Here is a 22,407-nt window from a genome sequence, read left to right as displayed (position 1 = left end):
CACACGCATGCACATGCACAAATATACACTGTTATTGTTCAAATGTGAAATGTCCCCAATAGGCCCACATGTTTGAGCACTTGAATCCCCAGTCTCATCTGGAAGGCTATGGAGTCTTTTCGTTGAGGCCCTCACTGGCAGGTGAAGCCACTAGGGTCAGGCCTTGATGGTTATAGCTTGACCAGACTCCTGTCCCCAGTCTCTCTGTTTCCTGCCTCCTGCTTCCCTCTAAGAGAGGAACAAGTCCCATCTTGAGTCTAAGAATGCACCCAAGTTTATAACCATCCTGCCCTTTCCTCCCTCATCCTATCACTTGACAGCTCTCCACTGCCTAAATCCAATTAGAAACCAGTGTAGTGCTGTGGTTCACACCTCCATGGCATAGTGCAGGGAAGAAAAAGGAAGAGAAAAGAAGAGAGTATGGCTGAAGAAGCTAGCAAATACTAAGTCTCCCTCCATCTATGCCTTAACCTAGTCATCAGCCAGCCAGCCAGGAACAGAGTCATCTACCTATTCATCTATTTATCCATCCAGTTGTCCATCTATCTAGGTATCCAACTAGCCAAGCCAGTCTACCCATCCATCTATCCACTCATCCATCCATCTATCCATCCATCCATCCTACACATACATACAATACATACATCCTACCCTTCCATCCATCCATCAGTCCATCTGTCCATCCATTTATCTGTCCACCCATCTATCTATCTATCCACCTGCCCAGCTCTCCACCCTCTTCATCTTTGAATCTTATCCATTCTGCATTTATAGTGTTCAATGAGAATGACCTTGCCCATTCTTCATAAGCCTGCATTTCATGCTAAGTGTGATGATTTGCTACAAACACACTTCTCCATGTACCAGGCTTTCACTGTCTAGAGCTTTATTTAGATGGTCCAGGTAATCAATAACACTGCAGCTCTGACTCCAAATTAAATAACTGCACATTTATTATCCATTACTAGTAGGCCGGCTGGGAGCCCTGCCTCAGGAGCAGGCGTCCCTTCTCTCTGGCATCCTCAAAGCATCCAGTGGCTTGCATCTGAAGGTACAGATGTCATTTAGCTTTCTGAAAGCTGCTCTCTAACATGAATTGGAATGAAAACTGACAGGACTGTGAAATTTGATCCATCATGAGCCTCTGGAGTGGGCAGTGTTTGGCTGTGGACTCCTCTGTCACCTGCTCCTCCCAGAAGGTTGGGGACAAAGAATTTCAGCTCAATGGGCTGCCTGCAGAATCTGTTTTCTTCTGAGGAGGAGCCAGGGGACACATCTAGGGCTACCTACATGTGGGCAGTCAGGCATCCTCCATGGGTAAGCAGGTAGAGCTATGTGTTGCTTTTCCTGTGGATTATATCTGGTGGGATGAGGCGATGGGAGAGCGCTAAAGTCAGATGTTCTGTACAGTAACCCTCCTCCTCTGTCACAATCATGCATCTCTAGGGAGTCCTTTCAGGAATCAGAAAGCCACGCCCCACCCACAGTAGCAACTTCCCCTACAGCCAACCCTTCAAATACGACAGTCTGGAAGGGTGTGCATCTAGGTCCCCAGTAGGGTGGCACTAGGGGAGATGGAGTATGAATCCACCCATCATGGAAGATTAGTTTACCACGGACCCTCCTGCTCCACACATCAGTGATGAAGAGTTAGTTAGCCTACATACATACTTCAGTCATGCGGGCAAAGTCCGGGATCCCCAGATTACAAGTGATAACTCAGAACACCTGACAAGGAAGACACTCTGTCCTCAGGACAGTGGACACTCACATTCTGACCCTCAGGAACTGACTGAGCTGTGACATTAGATTCATCTTCTGTGTCTCCCACCCATAGAGAATAGTGGAATTTTTTAAAAAAATCTTCTGAAATGAACTTGAAACTATTTGAAGGCTGGGGAGATGGCTCAGCCAAATGCCCTCTGCACAAGGAGCCTGAGTTCAATCTCTAGACCTGACATCTAAAGCCAGGTAGGGGGTGAATCCCTACGGCTTGCTGGACAGCCAATATAGCCTACTCAGTGAGTTTCAAACCTGGAAGTGTTGAGGTTTGGCCTTTTGTTATCTATCACAATGCTAAGTGTGGGCCCCCAGTACTGGTTGCCCCAGAGACTAGAGCGTCCACATTTAAACACTAGCTAAGTGACCCTGCCCCCAAGTTATTTCTGATTGGTAAATAAAGACAAGATGCCAATAGCCAATAGCTGAGCAGTTTAGGTTTCGTGGTCTGAGGAGGACAAGGGGAGAAGGTACAGGAGGGGGAAGGAGAAGCCGCAATGGGATGGAAGTCAAGAAAACATGGCCCTGATGGCTGGCCAATTATAGTTAAGAGCAGCCCAGATAAAGCATACTAAGTGGTGATAATTTGGGGTTGTCTATAGGAAAGTAGATTCCAACAGCATAGAGGCTAGGTATCTGCCCAGCTCTTATGCTGCTTAAGGCTTATTGTAAATATAAAGGCTGTGTGTGTGTTTTATTTGGGAATAAAGGGTCAAAAGTGAGGCCAAAACCCCGGGTTGGGATTAATAATTTCCAGAACAAGTAAGGGACCCTGTCTCAAAAAAAAAAAAAAAAAAAAAGGCAGGCTAGGAGATGGCCCAGTAGGTAAACACAGGCCGGGCAAGCCTGGTGACCGGAGTGTAGATACTAGAGCCCAAGGAAAATCTGACCTAAGCTGAGGCTGGGTGGCTGAAACTCTGGAATCTCCATTAGCTCACAGGCAGCTAGTATGGCTTACAAAGTGATGAAGAGAGCATGCCTCAAACCAGACGGAAAGGCAAGGAGTGACAGTCCGAGGTTGTCCCCTGATCTCCATGTATACAGTCTACACTCAGACACATACACAGAAAAACAGGGCCACCATCCAAGAAATGACAGCCAAGGTTGCCCTCTGCCTCCATGCACACCACCACAAGCACACGAATGAGCACACGCATCAAGTACTCACTGGGTTGTTGAGACTTCATGTTTCACATTGAAGGTACTGATAAGTCTTGCATTGATAAATCTAATCAAGCAGAAATATAGCCACTGAATCATTACTATCATTAAAAACAAAAATTCTTCTGGGGACCTGAGGGGCTGGGTCACTGTCCAGAACTTCTGGGCCCCACCCCATAAACACCTCTGCCTTAGTCACTCTTCTAGTGTTGTGAAAGGACAACCATGACCAAGGCAACTCTCGTGCAAGAAAGCATTTTATTGGTCTCTGACTACAGCTTCAGAGGCTTAATCCATTATCATCACGATAGAGAGCACGGCAGCACACACGCAGGTGCTGGAGCAGTAGATGAGAGCTAAACCCTAATCCACAGGCAGAGAGAATATGGGTCTGACCTGATCCCATCAAAGAGCGACACTCCCTGACTACTAAGCAGTCAAATATATGAGACTATGGGGGCATCCTTATTCAGACAATCATACCCTCTGTCTTCATAGCTGTGAAGAGACACCAGGACCAAGGCAACTCTTATAAAAGACAACATGTAATTGGGACTGGCTTACAGGTTCAGAGGTTCAGTCCATTATCATTATGGAGGGAAGCATGGCAGTTTCTAGGCAGACATGGTGCTGGAGGAGCTGAGAGTTCTTCTACCTGAAGGTAGCTAGGAGAAGGGTCTCAAAGCTCACCCTGTATCACCCAGTGATACACTTCCTCCAACAAGGCCACACCTACTCCAATGAGGCCACACCTCCTAATAGTGCCATTCTCGGGGCCAAGCATGTTCAAGCTACCACACCCTTCCAGTCCATGGGCACCCCAACCTTGGTCCTAATTGAATCAGAAGAGCCTACGAAAGCACTAAAACCTGAGGCCACTGTAGTGTGTCACCCATGTATAGACTGCAGTGTGTCACCCATGTATAGATGACTGCAAAGAGGCCCCTGGATTCTGTTCATACTCAGTTGAGGACATCCCCTGTATCTCATCTGTGTTCCCCCAAAACAGTCACCAAAACAAGACACCCACAGGAGACAGGCATGGAGGAAACAGCATGTAGCTAATGAAATAGGACACTGTCCCCAACAGAGTGGAGCTTCTCAGTGAGACTGTTCAAGACACCTGACCTTCCCTCAAACTGGTCTCCAGCTGACAGACATTCGTCTCCTCCCTCCACTCCTCCATTGCTCCAAGAGCCCTGAAGTTCCTAGGATACCATAGGCTGTCTCTGGACCCTAAGCTTGGACCACCTGCCCAGGGACACTATGACACTCAATATGGAATCACTCAGCCAAGTGTACTTTACAGCCCAAGCTGTGCACAGTTATGAACAATGCAGAAGGTGCCATTGTAACTGGGGGTTGGGGGGAGGGGGTAGATTGTTTATAAGGAAAATGGGAGGAACCAGGCAGAGAAGAGTAAGACAGGAAGGCGACATGGAAGGAGCAGTACCCAGGGAAGGCTTGGTGCATGGCTGGGAAGATGGCTCAGTCAGTAAGGACCCTACCTTGTAAGTACCAGGACCTGAGTTCAAGCCCCAGAACCCATGTCACATAAAGTCAGGTAAGAAGTTACATGTTTTAATCCCGTAGGAGATGGGAATCAGAATCTACACTTTTTCCATTTAATATTTTCTGTAACTGGCAAGAAAATGTTGCATGTGTGTGTGTGTGTAGTGTGCACAGTGTATTTGATGAGTGTATGCACCCCAGGTGGTTACGGCAAGCATGCATTAGCTGATTACAGTTTCCCATACATTACACACATCAAGGTGTGAGTGGCACAGATCTGGAAAGCTGGGGTCAGCAATCTTACACCTAACAAGAGCTCCAGGAACCACAGAGCAGGTAGGTACCTCTAAGAGACTTGGTAGAAACCTCTCTGCTGAGTCTGCAGGCACTCAACAGCCTCATTAACAACAGGTCAGAATTACTGTGGTCCCAAGCTGTAGCCAAGCCCAAATCACTCTCTCTGTGACCAGGCCTTGGGCAAGTTATAAACCCTCCCAACCTCACTTTCACCATCATAGTGGTAGGAACCACAGACAGTTAGTCATTGGATGACTGAAAATATAGAAGAGATGGTATCTGGGACTTGGTACAATACCTAGCAAATATTAACTCCTCCTCCTAATATGACCTGTCACTGTGACTATGTCAAAACTGTACCTGTGGGAAGAGCTGTTGGTTCATAGAGTGCTTGCCTTGCACACACAGAGGCCTGAGTTCCATCCCTAGGTGTGGTAGCATATGATTATAATCCCAGCCTTTGTGCACTAGAAACAAGATCAGATGTTCAAGGATAGCCTAGATTACATGAGATCCTGTATCAAACACACACACACAAACATGCGTGTGTGTGTGTGTGTGTGTGTGTGTGTGTGTGCATGCATGCATGCTTGCACCCTCATGCTCACAGATGCTATAGCTCTGTGGCATCTGAGTGACTTTAAAGCCCAGAGATGGTAGTGATAACTGAGAAGAAGACAGAAGATACAGAAGAAAGAAACTGTCCAGTGCAGGAGGCTGTGAGTGCCCCTCTTCTCAGACTGAGTTCAAAGGGCTGTTTTGCACTTGACTTTGACAAGAGGGAAACCAGGGTGACAGCTGCCTTTTCAGTAGGGATTAAAGGCAGCCCCATGGGGAATTAGTAACAAGATGCCTGCCTTCCAAACCAGCAGGGAGACATGAAAATCAATCACCTCAAATGAAGGAGCCATTCTTTGTACCATGCGAGTGCTTTAAATGGCAGATCAAACGCACCCATTTGGGCAGACACACTTCTGTAAAACTCCCCCATTAAAGCACTGAGATTCTCAGACCATGTGAGCAAGGCCAGGCCATATGCTCCTTCTGAGACTCTGCCCTAGCAGGAAGCTAGGAAAGAGGAGTCAGCAGATGTACTCTGGCCCCAGAGAGACAGCCAGAGCCATGTCAGAAAACTACATCCTGCAGACAGTCTGATATCCTTGGAGTTTCAACCTTAGATCCACACATCACATGACACAGACTAAAAATATCTAAAGCACAGGACGGGGAGATGTCTGTCTGTGAAGTTCATGCCGTGCAAGCATGAGGACCTGAGTTGGATTCCCATGATCCACATTTAAAAGCCATGGCAGTAGCACTCGCAGCCCCAGCGCTCGGGAGCAGAGGCAGGTGGATCCTTGTAACTTGTGGACCAGCCTGCCTAATTAACAAGTTTCCGACTAATGAAGGACTCTATCCCAGAAAGCAAGATAGGGCTAGCAAGATGGCTCAATGTACAGAAGAGCTTGCTGTCAAGTCTGACAACCTGAGTTCAATCTCCAGGACTCCCACAGATTGTCCTTTGACTACCACACTTGTGTTAAGAGTACCTATATTCCTACACACATATGTACACAATAAATGTGACTTTAAAAACAAAACAAAACAAAACAAAACAAGATGGCCAGTACCTGAGTAACAGCACTCAAGGTTGACAACTGTGAGTGTGTGTGTGTGTGTGTGTGTGTGTGTGTGAAGCACAATTGTTGATCAGTAACAACATCTATTCATGTGTCTATAAATCCATCCACCTATCCATCTGCACATCAATCTGCACCTTTCAGCAGCAGGAACCATTCTATGGATCAGATGGCAAATTCTGCTGTTGTTTCAGGGTTAATTGACTGTTGGTACCAGTTGTGAGCAGAAAAGAGCATCCCTTCTGTGGGGAAAAGATAGGGAAGGCCATCCTAGCCTGTCACATAGGAGAAGGAGAAAGCCAAAATTTACTGACAGACAGCAAATGGAAGGAGAAAGACTTAACACGGACAGGATGACAGCCATTGCTCTGAGAAGTCACAAAGGAGCCTGAATCTAGAAAACAGTGCCCGCCCAGAATGCATGCTCAGCCTCCTCCCTCCTCAAGGCAGCTTCAGAGGGGCTCACATCTGGATTCCCACGCTCATCGTTCCCTCCAGTGACCTGGAAGCTTTGTGTGGGCACTTGCTTGCCCTTCTGAGCAGGAAGCTCCCCTCCTGAAATAGATTTAGTGATGACCTTGCTCTGTAGGTATTGGGAAGTTTACAAGATTATAGGACCAGGGACACAGTAGCACAGTAGGTACTCAACAAATGCCAGAGCCCAGTCCTTATTTTACAGATTACCCTGTGCCTTCTGGCTAGCCCAGAGATCTTCATGGAGAAGGGCAGGAAAGAGGGAGAGGAGTATTATGTACCCAAGGGATGGCGGGGAGAGAAGGGTCCATGACAGTGACACTATCATCTGTTCTCCGTGTGGTGGTGAGTCTTAAAAACGGGTAAACAGCATCTTCCTTCCATGGAGAGAGCCCAGGGTTTGCATTCTTCCCAGTGGTCAGTGCTCAGACCTAGGTAAAAGTGTTACCAGGCTAGCCTGCCATTTTGTGCTGTTACTAATATTATAAGGAAACTTTCTAATATGTTGTTACTGCTGTGACTAAGAAACTCTCTCATGCCCAAGTTGACTATAGGTTCTGTGACATTTTGTGCCTTAGTGTTATTGGAACCCAATTATTACAGAAGCCTGGTTAGAACTGCTTTGTACAGTTAGGCACAATAAGCTTGGACCCAAACCAACCACCCAGCAGCACTTCCTGCACCTGCGTATGAGCTTTTATAATATAAGCTGCCCGTGGGATGGACCCCAACATAAGAGAGACATCTGCACCAATATAAGAAGCTATCTGGAATAAGACTTCCCTTTTGAAGAGAGGTTGAGTAAAGCTTGCGTTCCCAAGATCCCCCTGGGAACTGACATCCTGGTTGGCAAAAAGAGACATGTGCATGGACTGACAAGTTAAAACAATAATGTTAGACAAGGCAAGTCCTGTGCCACAACTGACTACCCCAACCAATGGGCGTGGGATAAATGTACAACACAGATCTGTTGCTAACAAAGTCCCTAATCCCTAAGCCTTGATTGGTAGAATAGCGTGGCACATATGCTTGTGGGTTTTAGGCTTAAAAGCCCTAAAGGATCTTAACTCAAGGTCCCAGGCAGCTCCTGAGCTAGTCTGCAGCCCTGATCGATCAGTCTTAGGGTGTGGCGTTTGATAAACCAGCCCTGGTTGACTGAGATTGGTGTCTGAATAGTTTGTGAGGCGTTCCCCAGACCCTGACAGTGAGTCCAGACCCAGACACTGTCTCCTACCCAGAGTGCCTTGCAGAGAAGCATGGGCTCCGCTGGTTTCCTGGTAAGACCCCAGGAGGGAGGGGCATCCTCTCAGTGGGCTAGCCTGTTTACTCCTGCATTCTGTCCTCACTTACAGCTATGCTTCAGAAATCCACCTGTGCTGGGATCATGTGTGCACAGCTCCCAGCCCCCAAGAGTTTGAGCAAAGGCAGTGGATGTCAGCCTCCAGGCAGAATAGGTAGCTGTTGTGCTCTCTGGGGAGTCAGGCAGTCTGCTGTGGAGGTAGGCTTGCAGGCTTGCCTGTGCTACACTCACCAGCCTTTTCTCCATCTCAGATGCCCATCCCATGCTTCTGAGGACCTTCACATCCAGTCCTGTGGGCCTTTCCTTGGCAGCATGAGCAGCAGCGTTGAACACAGGCTGTCCTCTGCTCAGTGAGTGAAGCACCCAGGGGTCAGGTCTCGGGGTCAGGAGAAAGGAAGAGAAAGCCAGCAGCCACCTTGACCTTGACTATAGATAAGTCAGCCAGTCACACTCTGGCCCCTAAGCTTTGAGAAACATGGGATTCCCTTTCACACCAGAAAGCCACCCACATTTCCTTGCCTCTGACCAAGGAGCCTCCGAGTGCTCTGGAGGCATCAAACACTGAGGGAGGTCCCAATGGCTGTGGATCTGTAAGAACTCCATCACCATACTACTGTGTGTAAATGCCCACGTGTAGGAAACTAAGGAAAGCCTCTAGACAAATGGAAGAAACCAGGTTGCGGTGTGTACAGCTAGGAGTGAGGTACCTTACTCCCAGCCTTCTACCCCATGCAGATAGAGGAAGGTGGTCAGACCCAGTCTTGCCAGGGAGATAGAACATCTAAGAGTGGTCACAGCATCCAACAAGGCACCCAGTGAGTCACTGGTACTATGTGTCAAGCTGGTTTTGTCAGCCCTGACAGAGACTAGGCAGGCAGACGTAGAAACTAGACCAAACAGAACTTTTTAATCAACAAAGCAGGAGAGTTGGTAAGTCAGACCCAATCCCTATTGCAGCTCCAGGCTCTGCAGAGACAAGCAGTGGTCCAAATACTCCCCATCCATGGTCTCCAGCCAAGGTGCTGCTCACCCAGTAGATGTGTGGAAAGCCTAGTAAGAAAGTGGTACCATCCATCCAGGTCTAGCCCCACCTCTCACAGTCTCACACCCTCCATATGCATCTGACAAAGCAACCACATCACACGGAGAGGACATGGGCCAGCCAAAGGCTACCTGTCCAGATTCCTGTTGCAGAGTCTCCTTCCCTTGCAGGGCTGTGTAGGACTCGGTTACAAATTTGAATCACAGTTTTGTTTTCTGGTTCTTTGATGGCTCTTGGGCTGATCTCACCTCTGAGCCACTGTGCACAGGATCACTATAGATAGGTATTTCCTGAGCCTACACAGGTCTTTGTTTTCGGTTCTTGGAATGGAGACACTGGACTGTATGTTCACCCTGATGTTTCTTGCATGACAGAGGCCATACATGAAACATCATCTACTTTAGGATTTTGCTTATAAGAAACAGCCAGAACAGGTAACCCTACAGAAGCAGCATGTAGACAGTTGCTAGGGACCAGAGAGGGGCAGGGAGGGGACAGATCTAGGCTTTGCCTCAGAGTGATGGAGATGCTTTGGAAGGAACCGAGGTGGGGGCTACATCCTACTACAAATGTACTGAATGCCACTGCAGTGCTCATTGTAAATGGCTTAGTCTCACCTCCAACTAAAACCTGGGGTGCTCAGTCAATAAGGCCTCCCCTTGCAAGCAGGACGACCTGAGTGTGACCCCCAACACCCACACAAAAAATCAAGCTGTGCATAGTGGCAGGCTCTTGTAACCCCTATAGCTGGAGAGACTGGTACAGGTGGGGCTCTGGGGCTCATTATCCAGTCAGCCTAACCTACCAGGCAAGTTCCAGGTCAGGGAAAGACCCATGAAGCAAAACAAAGCATGGTATATGACGCTTTGAGAAATGACTGCTAAACTTATCCTCTGACCTCCATATGCATACACACACAAGTGCGTGCACACGCGCACGCACACACACACACACATGTGCATGCACGTATACATATACATCTTCACACACCCATTCAGAGAGAGGATTTTTCCAGTGACTGGTGAGCACAGTCAATGAGAAGAGTTAGAGACCGGTGGTGACCCTGCTGTCAGGATGATCCAGCCGTGCAAGAAAGTGCAGAACACAGCCCAATCACCACATTTAATAATCACCTCAGACTCAGCCCCCGATTAAGCTCCTCACACTTAATCTTCCACCAACTGGAGGGCCAGCCCTGTGACACCCCAATTCTATCACATAAGAAGTCCACATGAACACTGGAAATCTACTGTCTGGACATTAATCTTATAGGCAAAACTCCCTACATTTGCATTAATTTCCCTTCACAGGTTTTAATTGAAGAGAGGATGATATGTCATCCCAGGGGAAATAAACTCTTACTTCATCCATCTGAAAGCCACATGGCTTCATTAGAAATCACATTAGTTCCTCACTAAGCAACAATAATAAGGTAGAGTTGGAATCAATAAAGAATAATGCATTGCCCCGAGGCATAGATCCATTTGATGCAGTTGTGTTCCCCTAAGGCAGAGCTGTGGTTCCTCCAGCAGGAACAGGTGAGGTGAGGTGGCTAGGTGATGGGGCTTCCTCTAACTGCTCTCACGAAATACAGTAGAAAAGGCAAGCAAGCCTGCAGTTCCTTCTCGACAACCAGTCCATGATGCCTAAGAAACCAACTCTTCAGCCACCTACTGGCAACCCTGGAAAAATGAACTCCATCTTTAGAGCTCACCCATCACAGATACCAAGAGGTTTCGTTCACCTCATGAGTCTTGGATGATCCATTAACAGTGACTGATCTAGAAAAGAAGTAAATGGTCCTGTGGTCGATTAGCAATGTCTACCTTGGGCACTGGAATCAGAGTGCTGTGTCTGATGGCACATATGTGTCCATTAGGCTCAGAAGTCCCTACTATAAGTGGAAAGCCACATCTAGAGGCCCACAGACCACCAATACTGATAGCAATTCACCTTCTCTCCTACCAATGCCAACAACATGGCTTTGCTAACTAAAGAAGCAGAAAGCATATTGGCACAAGAGACTGACTTACCTCTTCATTTCTAGTAAATACATCTTCACCTAGAATATAATGAGTGCTTACCTGACTCTCCACCAGGCTGGGAGGCAGAGACAGCAGATCCTGGGTGGAAAAACACAAAGACAAAGAAGGTTTAGTGCTTAAGAAGCCATTGTTTTCCATTTGTTTTTCTCACAAGTGCAGTAGCTACATTACTTGGAAATGAATATTAACCCATCCATTTCTCCAGTCTAAGGTGTTTGTTGAGTGAGTAATAAATGAGAGTTGGGTGAGCAGGATCTTCATTTATAACAAGATGGCAAGTGCCTGGACTCCTCAAGAAAGTGATTAAGTAAGACAGTTGCTGTGGGCAGAGACCAGAAGGGGCCAGACATGTGGAGGAATGGTGGGTGCAAATGTCCTGGGGAAGGGAGGAGTGGGTGAGGAGTTGCAGGAAAACCTGATCAGCAAGGAGAAGAAAACAAGAGGATATTGGGGCCAGCACACACCCAGTTTCACGATTGCCTTTTGGAGTTTGTGTTCTGTGATTGTTAGATTTGCTTGTCAACTTGGCACAACCTAGAATCAGTTAAGAAGAGAGACTCCATGAGAGCTGTCTACACTGGGTTGGCCTGTGGGTATATCTATGGAGGACAGACTTTATTAAAAAATTGATTGACGTGGAAAGATCCAGCCCACTGAGGATGGTGCCATTCCCGAGGAAGGGAATCCTAAACCAAATAAGAGTAGAGAACTCAAGCAGAGCGGAGCACAAGCATGCCTTGAATTCTCTCTGCTCTTGATGTATGTGTGGATATGATGTGACTAGCCATTTGAAGTTCCTGTCTTGATTTCCCCACAGTGATGAACTATGACCTGGACTCAGAAGCTGAATAAACTTCTTTTTCGAAGTTGGCTTTTGTCAAGGTCTTTTATCACAGCAACAGAAATGAAATAGAACATGTGGCTTTTTTAAAAAGTTAAAAGCATAAGTTTATACTCCTTCTTAAAATGATACCTCAGTTCCTGAGCTAGGGACCCGTAGAGACAGTCCTTGCCTCTGTGAGCATGCTCAGTTACAGACCTGTGAGAGTTGAAATGCCCCATCTTACCAATCAAGATGGGACACAGCCAAGACCACAGATCATACCTCACAAAACATCACTCAAGTGAGGTGGACCAACCCAGACACTCCACACAGGTGAGCAGCCAACAGGAAGGACCAGACATGTAAGGGCTGACAAGACAACACCGTGAGTCAATACACCATTCTGTAAACCAAGAAGGTTTGCTCTTTTCTCTCAGTCTCTGTGACATTAGTCTGTATTTTGGGCATAATTGGGTTGTCACTGGATTCCTTCCTTAAGTCACATTGAAACCCAAACTCGATTTTCCCTTCCAGAGGTCAGATCTGTCCACCATAGCTGTGACCGTCACTAAAGACGCAAGGAGTCCTTACCTTGGTGGTACTTCTAGTCTAGGGCTATTATAGAGAGTACAGATGACCCCAAAACTCACATACAGCCATGGCTGTGTGGAAGAACAAAAGAAACATTCACCCTGTGTGGCAGCTCACCAACCTCACGTCAGAAGCACTGCCCTTCATTTGTTTGGAACAACCTTGAGGGTTAATATTGACTGTCAACTTGACACCCTAAATGTGAGGGCACCATGCCGTGGGTCAAGGAGGTCCTAGACTTGGGAAGGAATAAACTGGACTGAGCACTAGCATCCACTGCCCTCTGCTCCCTGACTGCAGATGCAGTGGTCAGTGCCTGGCTCTTGTGTCACCAAGCCTCCCCTGTCACGATGGGTCGCACCCTCACACTATAAGCCAAAATAAACCCTTCCTCCCCTAAGTTGCTTTTTTTCAAGGTATTTTATTTCAGCAGCAGGAAAAGTAATTAATTTAATAATCAAACATGTGCAGTGTCCCTATTGTGTGGGGCTGGCAGCAACACAAATTCATACTACGGAGGCACCATCATTTACTGAACTATTCCTCTAAGAATATTTCATTTTAGTGTGTGTGCGTGCATGCATTTGCATACATGTGCATTTGCATGTATGTGTGGTTATGTCTGCCCATGCATCCATGTGTATGCACATGCAATGTCCGGTGTCTTCCTCTGTCATTCTCCATCTTTTTTTTTTTTTTAGCAGAATCTCTCACTGAGCACCTAGGCTTGTTGGCCAGCTAATCCAGGGCCCCACCTGTTGCTGCCCCTGACCCCAAGTTACAGAGGCTATAGGTTTGCAACTCTGCATCAGCCTTTTATGGGGATGCTGGGGATCTGAACTCAAGTCCTCCTGCTTGAACAATTAGCCCTTTATTCAGCTAGCCTTTTCCCCAAGCCCCCCAAACCCTACTTCTAAATGCACTCGTGGATGTGATGTATAAAACTGCTCACAACCTACGTGGAAGGGGGTCTTATGTCATTGTATATCAGGTCTTTTTCAGACAAACATACACTTGGTGCCAGGCAGCCCCATGAGCTTCCTGTGTCTGTGTTCCTGTTTACAGGTAACACGTAGGTTCTGCCTCGTATCAGGAAGTGATAGGTTGCAGCAGAGGCAACAGCAGAGGATGTGATAGTAGGAATCAGTTCACCTTTCTGAGGGAACCGTCAGGTAAAACAGATCAGATGCCAGTGTCTAGGTGTGTATGCCCTATCCCATGGAAGGTGGCGGAGAGCAGCAGCCTACCCTTATCCCTCACATCTGTGAGTTCAGACCATCTAGACTGCTCTCCCAGGTAAATGCCTGGCCCTTCTTAGAGAGGCTATTAATGAGCTCCAGGATTTCTTATGCTGAGATAAATTGTGTGATGAGCAGACAGGGTCATCTCGCCACACCACCCACTGGCCACGTCTTCCTCCCTATGCTATTGCATTAGACACCACTAAGGAATCCATCCAGCCCACCCAGTGATGGAAGCTATTTTTGAAATAACAGTTCGAACCTGGGCCCACTTAAAGGTAGAAGTGCTGGACAGGGGAGGATAAAAAATGAACTTTACTCCTTTCTCCTCTGCTGGAGATGCCCCAGGGGCTTGAAAGAAGAGAGAAAAGTACAGACCGAGTTTATCCTCAGAGAGCCACTTTGAGAGCTGAAGTTCTAATTCTGATCAGTGTCTAGTGTAACCACTAGGTGCCTGCCTCTCCCCTGTCCTCCTGCCTGCTGGGTGCCTCACCTCTGCTCTCAGCATCTGAGACCCTGAGCATCATGGGAGAGGGAAGAAAGAGAAAAGGCAGAGGAGGAGACAGGGACAGGGTCTGAGACTCAGGTCTGGGGACAACTCCACTGGCACTCCTGAGATGCCACACTATTGCATGTAGTTGAATACACATGGACGAATACATGTGGATGTGGATGAAGTTGAGATGGGTCATCCTATGCTCTGAGCCATGTGTCATGGTCTGCTCTACACCAGTGTCACTTGCAAATGCAGGGAAGCCAAGTCACCATGTGACTTGGTACCAGCTTCCCCTTTTCCTCCCCAGCTATGCTCTCTAAAAGTGGTGGATGGGCTGCAGAGGTAGCTCTGCTGCCAAAGTGGAAGCTGAATTTGAGTCCCAGAACCCAAGCGAAAAAGAAAAAGAAAAAAAAAATCCATGCAAGACAGCACATGACTTTAATCCTAGCACTGGGTCTGTGAGAACAAGACAGATCCCTGGCCAGCCTAACCATGCCTGTGAGTTCCATGTCAATGAAGCACCAAACAAACACACACACAAAAACCAGTGTGGAAAGCATCCTTAGGGCTAAGAGCTGACTCAGTAGTTAGGAATGCATAACACACATACACAAAAACAAAACCAAATCTTAAAAAAAGGGGGGGTGGTGGGCTGGTGAGATGGCTCAGCAGGTAAGAACACCCGACTGCTCTTCCGAAGGTCTGGAGTTCAAATCCCAGCAACCACATGGTGGCTCACAACCATCCGTAACGAGATCTGATTCCCTCTTCTGGAGTGTCTGAGGACAGCTACAGTGTACTTACATATAATAAATAATAAATAAATCTTTAAAAAAAGAGACAAAAATCTCAAGAAATGATACCCAGGGTTGGCCTCTGGCCTCCGCATGCATTTGCATACACATACATTCCCTTCTCTCTCCCTTCTCCCTCTCTCTCCCTCTCCCTCTCCCTCTCCCTCCTCTCTCTCTCTCTCTCTCTCTCTCTCTCTCTCTCTCTCTCTCTCTCTCTCTCTCTCTCCTTGCAAGGAGCATCTCCTCCCTTCCCCAGTAGGAAAAGAGCAAGAGCCCCATTTTGTGAGCAGACTTTCAGTTCTACAGGGAAGCATCCCTTCCTTGCTGCCAGCTACTTGACAAGTGTGTAATGTTTGGAGATCAAGTGACAGTTTTTACAATGGCTTTAGATGATGCCAAAACAATGACAGCCAGTGACCTGCATCGGCTCTGAGGTGGGATTAGAGCTAGGAAGCCTCTGAGGCCCCCGCTTTGTGTCCCTCTTGTATGAGACTCTGTCACTCTGGGCAGCCACAGCCTCCAGGAGGATGAGGATTACGTTAGCAGCAGGGGAGAGAAGGAAGCAGGGTCTATGCTTTTCATATTCAAAGGAAACTGCAGGGCCCAGGCTATCAGACATTCCCAGCCTTTCCTGGAAGAACACAATCACCATGATCAGAGGCCCTTTACCTGAGTCTCTCTCCCCTTGAAAAATGCCCCCAGTTACAACAGCTGCCCCAAAGTAGGGTAGTCCAGAGCATGTTTGTTGAGCCCCAAATCTGTGGGGAGCCTCCCAACAAAGCTTTTCATGCTCCTCTTTTCTTTGGGGGACCCCTTGTTTTCCATGAAGACCCCCCATGCATTGGAGATTCTTTTCCCTTAGGAATCTTTACAACAGGGACCCATCTTTTCAATGAGAACTCTCTCTTTTCAAAGGGGACTTGCAAGCAGCATACCTAAGGAGTCAAGGTAAGAGGATTATAATGTTGGAGGCAACAATATGGCCATCACTCCATTACTGGTGAGTTAAAGCATTGAGTCCCCACAGTAGAGCCCACTAGCAAGGTCTCTCCTGCCATCTGCTTCATAGAAAGACACAAGGAGAATCATAGTCCAATGCGGAAGCCAATGCAGGAACTCAAACTGGGCAGGAACCTGAAGGAAGGAGCTGATGCCAAGGCATGAAAAGTGGATACATGCATGAATTCACAGACATATGGAAGAATGAGTAGAGGAGGGGTTTGTGGATGGATGGATGGATGGATGAATGGATGGATGGAAGGATGGACAGAGGAATGCATGGATTCATGGATTCTTAAATGAATAATTATAAATACTACCATAGACTTCTTCTGTTATGAATACAAAATGCCAAAATTTAAAAATCTTTAAACACCCGTGTCTGTTTAGGTTCAAAGCATCCTGGAGGCCTTTCTGCTTAGAGGCAAGGGTCCTAATAAAGACTGTGAGTTACACAGTCTGGGACAGCCTTTTCAAGGCTGTGAGACTTAGAGTCCATCTGCCCACCTTTCCACAAGCAGTTCTCACCTATGTAAGGCAGAAGAGTTAGTTACATTTTTCTCCTGTGGGAATCAAGAGAGGCAACCCACAGAGACTGCAGAGAGCTGAATATGGCAAGCAACACAGATGTAGTCACATATATGATGTCTCTTTCTCCTCTCCCCTCTCCTTGTACCACCAGACAGTAACACTGGTGCCACACATTACCCCTCACAACCTCAGCCCCACAGGTCCTCTCCTGCTCCGTTACTCCTATGGGTGCAAGCAAGCCACCAGTGGCACAGAGAACAGCTGACTCCAGGGATCACATGTCAGAGTGATTATGCTGGGGCTTCGCAATCCAGCCCAAAGAAGAGCACCCAGCAGTTAATTTTTAAAATTCTATCTATATTTAATGCAATATGAATATTTAACTCACTTAATGCAATATTTAATTTGATCTCCAATGCAAATAAAAATAGTAAACAGATCAGTTAATGATTTACACCCAGGCTCTCCTGTTGTGCCATGAAGCCTTTCTCCGTTGACAATTTTCACCCTCTCTCTAAACAATCATGCTAAAATGATCCAGCTGCTGCTTCTAAGTGGGTCAGAGTGTCCTGTGGGGAGTGGGCTCAGCCAGGAAGTGGCCACAGCTTTGATTTGAGACTTAATTAAATCATACTACGCATTGGGCACTATGCTAAGACCTGGTGGGAAGAGAGAATAAACCCTTCTCTCACCGACTGCATGATCCAGTGGGAGATAGATACAATTTTCTGACAGTTCAAGAGGGGATGGGGAAGGAATCCTTGCTTCTAGCTGCACTGAGCACTGACAAGGCCCTTAGCCCAGATGGTGCAGGAAGAGATACCATCAGAACCAAGATGACCTGGGAAATGGTGGGCAGAGGGACCCAGGCAGGCACGGAGAAGAACTTGCTCAAAGGCGTTTATGAACTAAACATCTGGGTGGTGGTTTGAATGAGACTGCTATCTGAACACTTGGTGTCTGACTGGTGGTACTATTTGGTGAGGTTATGGAAGTCTTAGGAAGTGAAGCCTTGCTGGAGGAGGAAGTCCCTCCCTGGAAGTTGCTCCACTTCAGTTCAGCCCCAATGCTTCCTGTGTGGATACAGATGTGATCATTCAGCTTCCTGCTCCTGCCACCATAACTTTCCCACCATGGTGGATTCTTCCCCTGGAACTGTAACCCAGAATAAAGTCTTTCTTCTACAAAATACAACTGGTCACAATACTGTATCACAACAAAAAGGAAAGAAACAAATACACTCTGCGCCTCTCAAGGCCACATGGTAGGCTCTCGTGTCTTATGGGGGCAATGACACATGACTTCATCCACAAGTAGAGCTGACACCCTTGCAAGAGGAGATGTCTGTGAGCAAACCAGAAAGTTTGGCCCCCATAGGAATCAGCCAGCATTCTTGATTTTGGACCTGTCTGCCTCCAGTACAAGGAGAAACAAATCCTCATCATTTGAGCCACACAAAATCATGCCATTTCCTTATAGCAGCCCAGTCTCACAACTGTGCTAATGACAAGAGAAGTTGAGCAGGCTGAAGAACACAAGAGCGGGGCAACCCCAGGTGAGGGTTGGCCCATGCCACTTGGCTAAGAGGGGACATTACCCCAGAGGCAGTGAGAACTGAGCTTAGAAGTGATGTGACTGGAAGTATGCCACAGAAGGATCACTCTGGCAGGGTGACAGTTCCGCAGCAGAGAGCTATTAAAGCAATCCTGAGATAAGAGGTGTCAAAGGGAATAGAGAGAAAATGAGCAGATTATAGAACACGAGAGAACACTGAATTGATGGGTCTTGGCACCTGGCTGAAGCAAGCCGGAATGGACAATAAAACAAGGCCTGTGTGTGAGCTTTCCATATGAACTACCGAGTGAGTGCATTAAATAAATGTTAAGGATCATCAACACTATCACCAACATGGCCGTCAGTGAGGAAGTCATGGTTCCCATCTTGGAGATAGCACGGAGTAAGCCTCTTCCCTTCCATATTGCCTTTTAAGTCAGTTCCTAACAATTAATGGCACCCATGAGGAGATCAAATTATGACAGCAGATAAGGTTGATGTCACCAGACTTTATCCTAAGAGAGGCAAACAAACCAACACAACTTTGTGATAAATACCCACCAACAGGGAGCCTATCCAATGAGCTGGTTCCATTCCATGCAGTGGAGTGTCTATGACCGTTATAAGTCAATGCAATCCAATCTCTTGGAGTGCAGGCATAATAACCTCATTTTAAGCATGTTTAGGGTTTTGTTGGAGAATGAACTACACAACAGTGTTCACATTCATCTTCTATCTCTTCTTTCAGATTTTTCTGTGTTCCTTGGTTTCCCCAGGCCCATGTATTAATCAATGTGATTTTTAACATTATAAAAGTAAACTAAAGTTAGGATATTTAACTTACTCCAAATAATATGTAACAAAATCTTTGGAAGCTTTAATTTCATGCTGTGAATCGTCCCTCTAAACATGAAGGGCACAGTCAAAGACCGATCATATTCTAAGACGCATGCCCTTTGCTTTGAAGAGTAAGACCAAAGTTCTCTGGCTAGTCATTCTTGACCCCATGCCTCTCCTCTCAACCACCGTCATGGCCCTACCACTATTTCTATTATCCCACTACAAGAATGGGAAAAAGCCACATAAAGGAAAACCATTTTGCTGAAGATCAGAAGTATGGATCAAAATGAGGCCGAGGGTGATTCATCTTTTGTGGGAGATGGAGATATGGATGAATCAAATATTATAGAAATCTAAGAGAGGGAGGAGAACTATTGAAAATATGTCATCTTGGATCAGGCTGAAAGAGGGACTCTTAGATCTTCTCTCTGGCATGCTTCTTGTGGTGTAACCACATCCTAAATTACTTGATACCCTTCTGTTATGAGACCAGTATACTACATGGGTAATGTGGTGTCAGTTTGCCACACCTAGTATCACCCTAGAAGAGAGTCTCAATTGGGGAACTACCTAGATCAGAGTCAACTCATGAGTGTGTCTGTGGGGAACTGTCTTCATTGTTCATTGGCCCAGTCCACTGTGGGTGGCACCATTCCCTAGTCTAAAGCCTAAACTGTATTAAGAGCCCAGAAAGGTAGCAGAAGGCAAGCAGGCAACACAGATGAAGTAATTCTATCTCTGCTCTGAAGTCTGTATGTGGTGAGGGTAGCTGCTTGAGAGGTTCCCTGGTTTCTCTTCAGTTGTGGACTGACACCTGGGCTTGTAAGGCCAGTAAACCTTTCCTTCACTTAACCTGCATTTGGTAAGATTATTTGTAACAGCAATAGAAATGGTACTGAGATATACTATGGGGGAGTGTTGCTGTGGAGCATTGAGGGAGTGGGGCCTGGCTGGAGAAAATGGATCACAATGAACAGGTCATTCAAGGCTCTATGAGCCCTAGCTCCTGCTCTGTGCTGATTCCTGTTTCGTTATGATGTGAGGATGCCACATGCTCCTGGCATCATGAACTCCACCATGCCTTCCCACACGATGGACCAAAACCTCAGAAACAATGAGCAAAGGCAAACTTTTTCTCAATGCCTATTTGATATAAGAGGTCAGGTAATGGAGATACACAGACTGACTGAGTTGGCACTGAGAGGGGACTGGATCTGTGGTAACAGCACGAACTTGGACAAGGAACTTCTAAGGGCAAGAAGTTTGGGTATGGGGAAGTGTGAAGATGGGGAGTTTGACCTTGAACTTCCCAAAAGAGAAGACAGCCAGAGCTGGAAGAAGTGATAGGAGCCAGGGAGTTGTGTGTCACTCATGCAGCATGTTATTCGTGTGCCATGGAGGGCAGACTCCAATCATGAGATGACCAAGCCCTTCTGGAAGGTTTTGTTAAGTGAAATTTGAGTGAGACAGAGATCAAGCCCACGAGGTCTGGTACGAGAAGCAGAGAAAATGAAGGAAAGGATATGCAGCCAGATGAGCACTGTCCTAGCTAGAACTGGGCCTTCCCTTCTCTGAATCTTGAAACATCTTATATATTTTTAGTTAATCTCCATCAAAAATAAGTCATTCCCTTCCATCTCCAAATTCTCTAATAATCTATCACTTAGTAGGTCCCCAGTAGCCTCTGCCCCACATGAGCCCTCTGAAGCAGGGGGAGGCAGAAAACGCTAATTAGCTTCAATCTAGACTAATTGCTTTTTAAACTTCTCCTATGAGCCTGACTTGTAATGGCTTCTAAGAATCGATGTTTCATTATTTTTGTCATTGCAGAGACTGAACCTGTCGATGGGTCATTAGGAAGCAGCTCTCAGTGAGGTCCCCTCCTTCTCTCCTCTCCTCCTTTCCTCCTTCCTCCCTTTGTCCCCCCTCGCCTCCTTCCTCATTCCTCCTTCCTATTTCCCCTCCTCTTCTCATTGGCATCAAAATATCATCACCCTACAGAGGAAATAAAGCTGAGCCTCAAAAATGAAGCGCCTGGGAAAGCAGGGGCTAGAGTGTGGGTCAGGAGTGAAGAGGCTGTGGCTGACCCTTTACATACCAGGCCATGAGCACACCAATGCCATGCGACCTTGTTAATCACTGAAATAACACTGAGAAGCCTGGGCTGTCATCTGCCCATTTTTCAGATGGTGATGCTAAGGCTCAGAGAGACTTAACCTTGAGCCCACCATGTTAAACAGGGAAGCTACAAAACTATACAGGTCTCACAAGTCAGGTCCCCATGTGCATCTGGTAAGGGCCTCCTGCTTGGAATTTGAAACAAAGCTCAAAAGGATTCCTGAAGCATCTCCTACCCACAAGGTGTTTGTGGCAGAGGGTTACACAGCCTGTCTGAGTCTAACTTCAGGGGATGATCCCTTATTTATCCCTTGACTCTGACCCTCCTAGGAGCTGGTTACATAAGCCCGAGCAAAATGGCACCATGAAAAGAGCAAAGAAGTGGGAAAGTGGCCTTCTGGTGCCAGAGACAACCAGCTTGCCTGTCTGAGGGACCAAGGTCTGAACACAAAGGCCCTTCCAAGGAACTGAGTACACTAGCTGTGTTCTCTGCCATCTATGACAAGGTCAAAAACATCAACAAGCAATGAGCCAATGGCAGATCCATTTTCAGAAGTCTTCCCAGAATGCTTCCGGATGCACCCATGGCCCACAGCACAGGACTTGACTCTGCATCACCCTATTTGTGTTCTTCTGTAGGCGTGGCCAGGAAGGAGCCTAGAATGCTCTACTGCGAGACCCCTGTCACTGCCCCTTTCCCCTCATGCCTTTCTAAACACTTTATTCCTGTCCTCCAGTGACCTAAGTGTCCATCGCACGCAGAGCTTGTACTGATGTGATGTTGGAGCCTGGCAAATAATGAGTGCTCAGCAAATGTTAGCTCCAGTGATCCTTCTGTTGACAGGGCTAATTGCAAACACAGGGCTCTGTGGAGATGTAGGTGGAGGAAGGGGTGGACACCCAGGTAGAGCTGCGAGTTCAGTGTTTCCTGGCCACTGTAAATTAGATGGTATGAAGAGTGAGGGATTCTGGGCATGAATCCTGATGGTATCTCCTAGATTGTGTGCAGGTTACCTCTTTATAATCTAGCGTCTGATGCAAAAACTGGGTTATTACAGAACTGGTGAAGTAAACGGACATGTAGAAAATAAGATTTGTGCTCCTATGAAAGAGAAGTGTGATTCAGAGAAGAAAAAACAGCAACCAACCTGAGCTAGACTGCACAGATGG

The 22,407-nt window shown here is 46.9% G+C and overlaps 1 protein-coding gene across 15 annotated transcripts in view; it reads right to left on the bottom strand.

The window, feature by feature from the left end:
• The window catches only part of Rbfox1 (RNA binding fox-1 homolog 1), a 2,110,633-nt gene that overhangs the window by 1,958,317 nt on the left and 129,909 nt on the right, over positions 1 to 22,407 (bottom strand). For all 15 annotated transcript variants that reach the window (XM_085832308.1, XM_029470804.2, XM_085832312.1 and 12 more), the window contains exon 2: positions 11,290 to 11,328. In XM_085832308.1, the coding sequence (XP_085688434.1) occupies positions 11,290 to 11,328 (39 nt within the window). The remainder of the gene's footprint in view (positions 1 to 11,289; positions 11,329 to 22,407) is intronic.

Source organism: Mus caroli, unplaced genomic scaffold, assembly GCF_978045245.1.
Source record: "Mus caroli unplaced genomic scaffold, Mus_caroli_1 scaffold_17, whole genome shotgun sequence".
In the NCBI taxonomy this organism is placed as follows: Eukaryota; Metazoa; Chordata; class Mammalia; order Rodentia; family Muridae; genus Mus; species Mus caroli.
Note: the sequence above shows the minus strand (reverse complement) of the source record. Positions and strands in the feature narration are given on the sequence as shown.